The following is a 10,909-nucleotide window of genomic DNA, read 5'->3' as shown; positions in this document are numbered from 1 at the left end:
TCCTTTCTTCCTTCCTTTGTGGAGGCAGAGTCTCTCTGTATAGCTCTGGCTATCCTGGAACTCACAGAAGTCTGCCTGTCTGCCTCTGCCTCCCAAATGCTGAGATTAAAGAGTTGTGCCACCATGCATGGCCAGGTTTACTTTTCTTATAACATTTTAAAAAATAATTTACTTATTTTTATTTTATGTACATTGGTATTTTCCTATATGCCTATGTGAGGGTGCCAGATCCCCTGGAACTGTTACAAACAATTGGGAGCCGCCATGCAGGTGCTGGGAATTGAGCCTTAGTCCTTTGGAAGAACAGCCTGTGCTCTTCACACTGAACCATCTCTTCAGCCCTCTGAGAACATTTTAATGGACTTTATTCAACAAGTTACACAACCCATCTCTTTGGTGGCCTTTGTGTGTATACATAAGGGGTGTGTGCCACCAAGCTACATATCTGTAACCCTCTATCACTTTTAGAATAAAGTCTAAGGACAAAATAATGGCCTAGTGACCCAGTGTTACCCATAAGAATGGTATACGTGTGACAAAGAGGATTTGTTTTAGGAGGTTTCCAAAGCAGGCAATGTTTTTTTTGTTTTTTGTTTGTTTGTTTGTTTGTTTGTTTTTGGTTTTTCGAGACAGAGTAGCCCTGGCTGTCCTGGAACTCACTCTGTAGACCAGGCTAGCCTCAAACTCTCAAACTCAGAAATCCGCCTGCCTCTGCCTCCCAAGTGCTGGGATTAAAGGCGTGCGCCACCACCGCCCGGCCTCAAAGCAGGCAATGTTTACTGTTTGGCATATTTTGGGCCTCTAGGAGGGGAGAGCCAGGGTGAGATCTCTAGGAGGCCTGCTGCTTCCAGGCCTGGAGCTCAGGAAAGCATGTGTACTAGTGCTGCAGGCTGGAAGGTCTAGAGATGTACATCAGGTAAAGGCACAGAAGTGCAGGTAGACAGAGGAATGGGAAGTCTCAGGTGGAACATCCTCAAACACATTCCTAAGGAGCAAACCACTGGAGCTTCATCTATGGGCTTGTGAGAGCCACAGCCTGGGCACTGTCTGCAGGGGACACAGAGGCCGTTAAGTGAGATGAGATTATCCTTGGCTCCTGGGGACAAAGCAGAGAAGTTAGGCTGAGACCTGCTTCAGTTCCAACATAGCATGTGTGGGAGAGAGAACCTGTAACACAGAGAGGAGAGTCAGTCTGGTGCTCAGGCTGTTCCCTCTTACAGGGAGCAGCTCAGACTAGGGCATCAACAAGTGGCATACCTGGGGGATGGAACACTCCTTCCTTTTTCCTTTCTTTCTCTTCCCTCTTTCCTTCTTACTGCTAAGACTTGAACTCAGGGCTTGTACACATGAGGCAAGTACTTGAACATTGAGTCTCAGTACCTAGCTGGTGACCTCAGTTATGGTACAAACCTAGCATTGTATAATCTGGAGCAGGGTGACACGTTTCTGTGACCCCAGCACTCCACTATACAGGGAGCTCCAGGCCTGCACTACACAAGATCCTACTTCAAAAATAAAACAAAACACCACGACATCTGAAGGAGGGCAGGAGAAAGCCTTCTGCCTGACTATCCGTTTCCTACTTCCCCCTGACCAGGTCTGGCTGCTATACTGGTATTCAGCAAGAACCTCAGAACAGTAAAACCAACACACAGGAGGACAGATCCTAGAGCCATATTTTCTGGTTTCAAGTCCTAACAAGGTTACTTACTAGCCATGTTACCTTGGGCACCTCAATCAGTTTCCTGTTCTCTAAAAGAAAGACAGTCACAGTGGTCCCACCTCATAGACAGTCACAGTGGTCCCACCTCACAGTGGTCCTACCTCACAGACAGTCACCGTGGTCCTATCTCACAGAATTCTCCTGTGGCTTCCAATGCTTTTTTTCCCTTAGATTTTCTTGTACCCCAGGCTGACCTTAAACTCATGTAGCTTAGAATGATCCTGAATGTTTGCTCCTCCTGCCTCCTCCTCCTGAGTGCTGGGATACAAGCGTATACCACCATCCTGGCTGATGCACGGCTAAGGGTAAAACCAGGACTTCATGAATGTTTCATGGACTCCACCAACTAAGCCGCATAGACATCCCTTGGTGTTTTTTTTTTTTTCCCTTCAGACTGGGTTTTATGTAACCTTGACTGGCCTTAAAGTTACTAAGTAACTGAGGCTGGCCTTGAACTCTTCATCCTCCTGCTTCTAATTCTCAAATGCTGGGATTACAAGCATGTGTAACCATGCCCAGATCAATGAATTAAAATTATAAAAATGTTTATATTAGTGCCTTGCACGACGTATTAATGTTATACAAATTTTAAATACAAAAGCATTTCATTCGTCTGTGACTAGCTAGTGCGTGCCAGCACCACTGTGGCTGCCGAGGGTGCAGCAGTGAGTAAGGCAGGTGAATTCCTGTCCTCATAGAGGTTATAGTAGTCCAGTGGTAAGCAAAATATAGGGCCTGAGAGGTCCAAGTGGAGACAGAAGAAATGTACAGGATTGGCAAGACTGCTACCCTAGTGCCTGGTGCACAGTGGGGCTCAGGAGACAGGAAGGGAAGGAAGATCCTGGACCAGCAGCGGAGAAGAATCTCTGACAGAGACACCGGGGTAACGGAGATCCTCCGAGGAACGATCACCATCCTCATCCTCATTTAGTAACAGCAATCACACAGTGCTACCCATGGCAGGCACCATTTCATTCTTATATTTTATTTACTCCTTATCAAACACAGGAGTTTAATGCTATTGTTCTCATTTTTTTTCAGATGGGAACTAAAGCAGAGAGGCTAAGTAACCTGACTCATAGAGGTGACCCTAGCCCTGGTCATCTAGCTCTAGTCTGGGTAGGATCAGACCTGTAGGCAGAGAGGATGGGACAGGTTGCTAAGCCTCAGGACCATGCAGAGCTTGAGCTTCAGACAGGATGAGAAGAATATATATATATATATATATATATAAATTCTATGCACCCGAGACACACTACACACACTACAGTCAACATAGGATTCATGGGTATGAAGGTCTAAGAGGAACACAGTCCTCAGCACTGGGGAGCTCCACCCAGTGGCCTGTTGCTTCATACATCACTCCACTTCGGGGCTGTCAGCATCATGAGACCTTGACAGTCAGAACTAACCAGGTCCCAGCCTCCTGGGACCTTAAATTATCATCTTAAAACCTGTGATCAACCCTGTCTTGAAAAAAAAACAAAAAAACAAAACCTGTGATCGTGGGTGAGGCATGGTGGGACATACCTTTAATCCCTTCACTCAGGAAGCAGATGTAGGTGAATCTCTTTGAGTTCCAGGCCAGCCTGGTCCACTAAGGGAGTTCCAGGACAGCCAAGGCTACACAGAGAAACCCTGTCTCAGAAACAAACAAACAACAAAAAAAAACTTGTTATCATACACAGAGACCACAAATGAAATAGTAACAAATATTATAACCTTGAGATGCTTTAAAAGAAGCACCAAAATCTCCATACCACAGCTGAGGGCCAAGAGGCTGGCAAACAGGCAGGTATGACGGAAAGGCCCAGAGAGAGAGAAAACTCACAGGAGCAAAGCCTAGAAAGAAGCCTTACCCATCTATAGGCCCCTACCACAGTATTCCTGACCTTATCCCTTTTAAAATTTCTTTCTGTGGCTTTTTGAGACATGGTTTCTCTATGTAACTCTAGCTGTCCCGAAACTCACTCTGTAGACTAGGTTGGCCTCGAACTTCCCTGCCCCTGCCCCTGCCCCATCCCTGCCCCTTCAGGCTGGGATTAAAGGAGTGTGTCACCACTGCCCTGCACCTTAACCTTTCTTGATGCCATCCAATTCTTACCTTTGGCAAGGAAGAAACTATCAGACCAAACTGTCAAAGAGGGAAACTTAATTTCAGAGGGAAACAATGAAACGTTCAGGGCAGGGCTAGGTGACAGGTATCCAGGAGCCTCCCCACCCCCTTGTAATACTAACAGAGAACGAGGTGGAGGAGATGGGCAGGAGGCAAGCAGCAGTTAACCAGAGAGGCAGCAGCTAACATGCAAGCACCCCCTTACAAAATTCTTCTTTCTGTTGTTTCTCTTTTGGGTCCCTGGGGTATAGGAAGACTAAAGACCACCTACATTTGGAGGTTATCAGAATCATGAGACCTTGAAAGTCAGAGCCTACAGCAGGCAGTTGTCCCACATTATCTTCAGGGGACCAAACCAGGCAGACTGGGCTTCTGAAGGAAACCCACCAACACTGTATTCCGTATGAGGTGGTCAGGGTCAGAGTATCCTTACTCCCTCATTTCCAATCCTAGGCAAGCTACATTCTAAAGGGAGAGGACCAAAGCCCCACACATGGGACTGGACAGCATGTGACAGTGTCCAGTCTTGATCTTCCCAATCTTTGGCAGTCACCTCTAGTTCAGAGATGGCAGACCAAGGTCCAAAGACAAAATATGACTCTCCAAAAGTCCATAGCAACCCAGACTCAGAAATCTAGGCTTCTTGACCAGAATCAGAGAGGGACTGACTGTTGTTTCCTGTGCTGAACTTTCTCTCTGGTATTCGAATACCCATTTTTAGCTGTTCTGATACCTGCTGAGGAACTTTGGGGTGGGGAGGGCTTCTATACAATGGAAGTTCCACAAATGCATGGGACTTTGGTCAGTTGGTCCTTGATATGTCGCCAGCCCCTAAAACAGTATCTATCCCATAGTATGTGTCCAATAAATATATCAACTGAATGTATTTCCAGAGGGTCAAAACTGGGGAAATGGCACCATGAGAGAAGCCTAAAGATCGGGAAGGCACGGACTTTAGTTTCAGATACAGGAAAGGCTAATATTCGGATCAAATCTTCTGTGGGGGCCCATTATGTGCCAGCTACTGAATTTGGTTGGTGCTGGGGAATCCGTTAAAGAAAAGCAAGTCATGCTCCGACGTCAGTTGTAAGGAAAGGCTGCGGAGGTATCAGTACATTTTTCTCAGTCTGAGCTGCTCTGAAATCATCTTGCTGCTCAGACAGTAGCGAGCTCAGCAGGACTGCAATGCTCATGCAGGGCATAGGCCGCCCACCTGTCAGAGGCTGTGCCAGAAGGATGCAGGGGAGCAGCAGGAGGGGGGGTGGTGGGAGGGAGCTCCACCTTGGCTGAGGTCACTTCCCACCCCCAGATTCTCTGCCTACAAAACCCTGCAATTCCCTGACGCTGTACACTCGGGTCTTATTATTTTTCTGACTTTCAAGGTCTCATGATACTGACAACCCCAAATGCAAGTCTTCACTTTGCCCACGCCCTAGGACCCAAAATTAAAACAAACAAACAAAAAACAAGGTGAATTCTACAGAGCATCCTCAGTAGGTGGCTGAGAGTAGGCAGTGTACCCTTCCCCACCTCGAAGAAGCTGTAGGGGCACAGCTCAGACGCTGGGGTGTCGGGGACGTCGCGAGACTGAAGTCCGAGACATCGCTGACAGCGCCGGAACACGTGACTGACTGTCGGGCGTGCAGCCCGCTGAGCTGGGTCCAGCCTGTCACGTGATGAGGGGGCGCCATGGGGTGATGTGAGATACGAGGCTCTCAGACTGCGTGCAAATGACGCATTCCCAACCCTTTGGGCAACTAGATTTCAGTTCCAATATGAGACGTTCCGGTAAAGGGGGAGAAGGGGGCGGGCTCTGGAGCCAGGCAGCCTCGCTTCCGTTCCGCTGCAACTGCTTCCGACCTCCGCCTTTCCCTCTAGCGAGGACGAGACAGGACCTCGCGCGCATGCTCGGAGTCATCCCCGAGGGGCGGGGCTGCAACTGCGGGAGCAGGATGGGGGGAAGAGAAGGGAATTCCAACCTGTAGAACTTTGGGGGTCCTATGGTCGGGTTCTTCCCCACGACTGTGGATGGTGAAGGGGTGGGGCCTTTGGCGGCTCCTGGGGGTACTGGAGTTCGCAGGGTACGGAGGGGGTGTCAAGTGTGAGAGAGGTGCAGGGCTTCCAAATTTAGAACCTTGAGGCCCTTTGGGCTCAGGTCCAGGGCACTCCGGCCACCATGCGCGACAGGACCCATGAGTTGAGGCAGGTGAGAAACTGGGATCGTGAAGACACTCCGGAGTGAGGAGAAGTAGGGCTGGGCGGACGCGCTGGAGTGAGGACTCCTCCTGGTTTTGGGTCCGGGACGGGTGGCTGATGGCCAGGAAGGAAAATCCCGGAAGCCCATGGTTCCTGCGGGACGAGAACCGCAGCGAGCAAGTGGTGCCAATGACTCCCGCCCTGGCAGGGGGATAACATCTCAGACGATGAAGATGAGGTTCGAGTCGCGCTGGTGGTGCACTCAGGTGCCGCCCGGCTGAGCAGCCCGGACGACGAGTTCTTCCAGAAGGTAAGGGTCAGGAGGACCGAGGAGTAGGGCGGACTAGAGTGACACTTAAGTCTTCAGCCCTCTTGGTGATCCTTCCTAGGTGCAGACAATTCGGCAGACTATGGCCAAACTGGAGAGTAAAGTCCGGGAGTTGGAGAAACAGCAGGTCACCATCCTGGCCACGCCTCTTCCCGAGGAGAGTAAGCGAAACCTCTGGCTCACGCACGCCAGCCCGGCGGATTATGGGGGATGTAGTATTATTCCGGTGATGGCCAGGGTGGGTTTGGTTTGTGGTAGAAGCTGTGGTTTGGAAGTGTTGGCTTTCTCGTTTAGGCATGAAGCAGGGCCTGCAAAACCTGCGCGAGGAGATCAAACAGCTGGGGAGAGAGGTCCGGGCACAGCTAAAAGGTGAATAAACTTCAAGGGACTCAGCCATATCTTTCCCTTTGATTCAGCCGTGTTGCTGGTGTATCTGATTGTTTCGTACACAGTCAAGTGATATATCCAGGTCACACAGCAGACCTGGGTCTAGGATCTTTGTCCCGTGGCATCAAAGCGATGGTACTTTGCAGAGCACACTATGACCTCTCAGATTCCTTTATTATTATTTTAAGTTTGAATTTGAAACTACTTACTGTTGTAGTCCTTTCAGCCCAGCGTGGGAACCCATTGATATAATTCAAAGAAAAACTTCTCTCAGAAGTTCAGAATTAGCCCCCTTCTCCTTCTCTCTTCTTTTTCCCCTCCTCTTCCTCCTGTGTAGACCAGGCTGGCCTCAAATTCACAGAAATCCATCTTTCTCTGCTCTTGAGCGCTGAAATTTTTTTGTTGTTGTTGTTTGTTTTGGTTTTTTTGAGACAGGGTTTCTCTGTGTAACCCGTGCTGTCCTGGAACTCACTCTGTAGACCAGGCTGGCTTCGAACTCAGAAATCCGCCTGCCTCTGCCTCCCAAGTGCTGGGATTAAAGGTGTGCGCCACCACTGCCTGGCTGCTGAATTTAAATTAAAGGCCCGTTCCTTCCTTCTTTTTTTCCTCTTCCTCCTCCTCCTCCAACATTATGTGTTACTACCAAAATACATCCGTGTTCATAGTCATTTTGTAATAAAAATTTTATGAAGACAAGAACCTTCTTACTATGTAACTGGAATGTAGATGTGGCCCTGTGTTCTGGTCCTCAATCAATTTTTTAAAATTCATTAAAATTTTTTATTATATTTCTTACATTTTTATTAATGGGGGAGGGTGTGCTCAATATGTAGATCAGGCTAGCCTCAAAAAGAATTCAGCTGACCTCCCAAACAGTTTTTGTAAGTCTCAGGACAAACCCTCTTTCCATCCATCCTTGTATTTCCTACAGCCATAGAGCCCCAGAAGGAGGAAGCTGATGAGAATTATAACTCAGTCAACACAAGGATGAAGAAAACCCAGGTGGGTTGCATTTTCCTAGGACTAAGGAATTTCGTAAAGTGTTTCTTAGGTTACTGAATGGTGACTTAGAGAAACTTGATTCTGGGATCTCTGTCCTGATGCTTTTCCATATGAAGACGCTTATGCTCAAGAGAGAAAGAGCTGGGTGTAGGTAGAGAATCCAAATTTCAAGATGCTTAATCCATTAAAACCTCTGCCTCCTCCATCAAAGAGAATTTTTGCTGTGTCAGACATGACTTAGGCCTGGCTGTGAGACGGGAATTTGGACTGAATAGGAAACAAAGGTATTCCTCATGTAGGACTTGGTACCTTATCATTCTGCACAAGGGAAAAAGAAACAGAAACAAAACATCACAAGCAGTGCTGGAAAGACAGCTTGAGAATGATCATTCTAGGCAGAGGAACAGTGTGCAAGGCAGATAGGAGCATGTTTTGTTGAGGGAGAAACCACTGGGGAGGAAGGAGAAGGAAGGAGGTGGTGAGGCGAGGGTAGGAGGCAGTTATGGGTGTAATGGGGCCCTGATAAGACCTTTGGGTTTCTTTCTGAGGAGTGCGGGAGTCTGCCAAGATCACAAGGTGGTTATGACCCCAGCACTTCATGGCAGTTCCTACTGACGCCCAGCTAGACTCTCTGTTCTTAGCATGGAGTCCTGTCCCAGCAGTTTGTCGAGCTCATCAACAAGTGCAACTCCATGCAGTCCGAATACCGAGAGAAGAATGTGGAGCGGATCCGGAGGCAGCTGAAGATCAGTGAGTTGGGCTACCTTGTCCTCGGGGTTTGGGGCCCCGATCTGCTCTGAACTGGCCTTTCCTGTTACAGCCAATGCTGGAATGGTGTCTGACGAGGAGCTGGAGCAGATGCTGGACAGTGGGCAGAGTGAGGTGTTTGTGTCTAATGTGAGTGGCCACAGCTATCCTTCCTCTGTGGGCTTTCCATCTTTGAGTCCCGGTTTGTGTGGAAGGCAGGCCAAGGCCCAGTCAGGAATGAATTAGAATGCTGGGTTCATAGGTTAGAGGACTATTTGAGAAGCTCAGCTAAACTTTTGAAACAGATGCTGGTTTCCCTGTGACATCTCCAGTTCCTGTCTGTCCCCCCAGATACTGAAGGACACACAGGTGACTCGGCAGGCCCTGAATGAGATCTCTGCGAGACACAGTGAGATCCAGCAGTTGGAGCGCAGTATCCGGGAGCTCCATGAAATCTTCACTTTTCTAGCTACCGAGGTGGAGATGCAGGTGTGTGCCCAGAAGCCCTGTGCCACCCTAGTCCCACCCTTGACCTGGAGTTGAGGCACTCTCCTGGGCTTTTATGCTCTTCCAAGCTTGGGCATGCTTCCAGATGGCCTCTATGTTCATCCTTAGCCAAATTCTCCTTACAGCTACCTTGATGGCATCCCACCTGAGCCACCAGTGTGAACCTCACCTAGCCATGGTCTCAATCATGGCTTCTCTTCCTATGACAGAAGCCTCCCTAACGCTGTTAGTGCTCCTGTGGAAAACTGTCCCTAGAGGGTCAACCTCCTGGTCTCTCCTAGGTTAGAATGGCTTGGCTGTTGGAGTCAAAGTGGTTCCAGCCCTGTCATGACCTTCTGAGATGAACTTCACAATGCTACAGCCATTCTTTTCTACAGCTGGTGGTCATGGGAAATCACCGTCATCCAGTGGGAGTACCAGGACCTAAGCTGGTAGTGCCAGGAGCAGTCAGGGAGAGGGAAGGAGACTGGCCTAGAAGAATGGGTGAATTCAGACAAAAGTTTACTGTCTGTGGGAAAGGTACTAGTCCTATGAGTCTGTGGCTGCAGGCCTCCACTGCAAATGGAGGTTATGTAGGATGGAGTGGGGCCTGGAAGCCTTGCTATTAACAGCTCTGGTCCTGCCTTAGCTTCGTTAGTGTAGCTTTTTGCTGCTGATAATATCTTGATTAGCCAGACAGTAGTGGTGGGCACACCTTTAACCCCAGCAGCACCCAGGATGCAGAGGCAGGTGAATCTCTTGAGTTCTAGGCTAACCTGGTCTACAGGTAGAGTTTCAGGACAGCTAGAGCTACACAGAGAAACTGTGTCTTTAACTTCCTCTCTCTTCCGTTCCCCCAAAAAGAGTGTCTTGGTTATTTTAGGCTATGCTGGACAAGTAACTTCTCACCTCCATACCTGGTCACCCCTCCCTCTCTGAACAATCTCATTCTCTGAGCAGGGGGAGATGATTAATCGTATCGAGAAGAACATCCTGAGCTCAGCAGACTATGTGGAACGTGGGCAGGAGCATGTCAAGACAGCCCTAGAGAACCAGAAGAAGGCGAGGAAGGTAAGCCTGTGCTCTGGCCCCGGCCTTGGGCACTCCAGAGTGACTTTCCATGACCCTTCCTTTCCCACAGAAAAAAGTCATGATTGCCATCTGTGTCTCTGTCACTGTTCTCATCTTGGCTGTCATCATTGGCATCACCATAACCGTTGGATAATGTCACATGTTCTTGGTGAGATATGGCGGGCCTGCCCCATCCCTGGCAGCAGCCTTCCCGCCTCCTGTCAGACCCATTTCTTTCTCCTTCCCTTGCAGGCACTGGGAGAACCAGAGACACAGCATTTGTGGAGGCAGGGCAGGTCTCCAGCTGAACCTATCCTCACACTGGCCCTTGTGCAGAAGGGCATATGGCTCTTTCTGGGTTGGCAGCTGCTCATTCATGGAGTCCTCCCCTTCAGGCCACAATGCCTGGGAGACAGTTTCCAGTGTCCTGTTTGTCTGGGACACGTGGTTTTGTAAAAAAAAAAAAAAAAAAAAAAAATTAAAAAAAAAAAAGAAGAAGAAGCTTGGAGCCAGCTGTGCTGTGTGTTCTGGAAAGGCTGGCCCAGGCCTCTAAGTATCCATTCTTCTTTCCCCCTGGCCTTTGCTGATGCCAGGCCCAGTCTAGACAGGCTCAGATCAGACTTCTCTAGAAGAGCATCCACAGGGTGGGTGAGGTGGGCCTGGGAGAGGCAGTGCTCACAGTAGGATTACATGTCCTTAAAGTGATAAGCTGCCTAGCCCAGTGCTGGGACATGGGTAAGGTGGATATGTGAGAGATACTGGGGGAATTCCTGAGACCAAGAGGAAGAGACTTCTTGAGAAACACTTAAAGCAGACAGAAAAAGCAATTCTTAGTGGGGACAGTGTTTTCATG

At 48.9% G+C, this 10,909-nt stretch overlaps 1 protein-coding gene across 2 annotated transcripts; it reads left to right on the top strand.

The window, feature by feature from the left end:
• Window positions 1–5,517: 5,517 nt before the first annotated feature.
• Window positions 5,518–10,519, top strand: Stx4 (syntaxin 4). 2 transcript variants are annotated; one of them, XM_028769373.1, is made up of 11 exons: window positions 5,518–6,045; window positions 6,244–6,345; window positions 6,425–6,524; window positions 6,658–6,732; window positions 7,682–7,752; window positions 8,394–8,502; window positions 8,573–8,649; window positions 8,851–8,988; window positions 9,946–10,056; window positions 10,127–10,225; window positions 10,309–10,516. In XM_028769373.1, exons 1-10 carry the CDS (start codon window positions 6,016–6,018, stop codon window positions 10,208–10,210), a joined length of 897 nt encoding a protein of 298 aa, XP_028625206.1. In that variant the 5' UTR covers window positions 5,518–6,015; the 3' UTR covers window positions 10,211–10,225; window positions 10,309–10,516. The 2 variants fall into 2 exon arrangements, with proteins under 2 accessions (XP_028625206.1, XP_028625207.1); XM_028769374.1 differs by lacking the exon at window positions 5,518–6,045 and having other exon boundaries at window positions 6,403–6,524; window positions 10,127–10,519.
• The last annotated feature ends 390 nt before the right edge of the window (window positions 10,520–10,909 follow it).

The sequence above is a fragment of the Grammomys surdaster genome, unplaced genomic scaffold (genome assembly GCF_004785775.1).
Source record: "Grammomys surdaster isolate TR1022 unplaced genomic scaffold, NIH_TR_1.0 192, whole genome shotgun sequence".
Taxonomy (NCBI): Eukaryota; Metazoa; Chordata; class Mammalia; order Rodentia; family Muridae; genus Grammomys; species Grammomys surdaster.
This window is presented reverse-complemented; position numbering and strand designations above follow the sequence as displayed.

Coding starts and splice junctions, on each gene's coding strand:
- Stx4 (XM_028769373.1), top strand. CDS start 6,016: ATGCGCGACAGGACCCATGAGTTGAGGCAG. Junction 6,346..6,424: donor ACGACGAGTTCTTCCAGAAG/GTAAGGGTCAGG, acceptor GATCCTTCCTAG/GTGCAGACAATTCGGCAGAC. Junction 10,057..10,126: donor ACCAGAAGAAGGCGAGGAAG/GTAAGCCTGTGC, acceptor CCTTTCCCACAG/AAAAAAGTCATGATTGCCAT.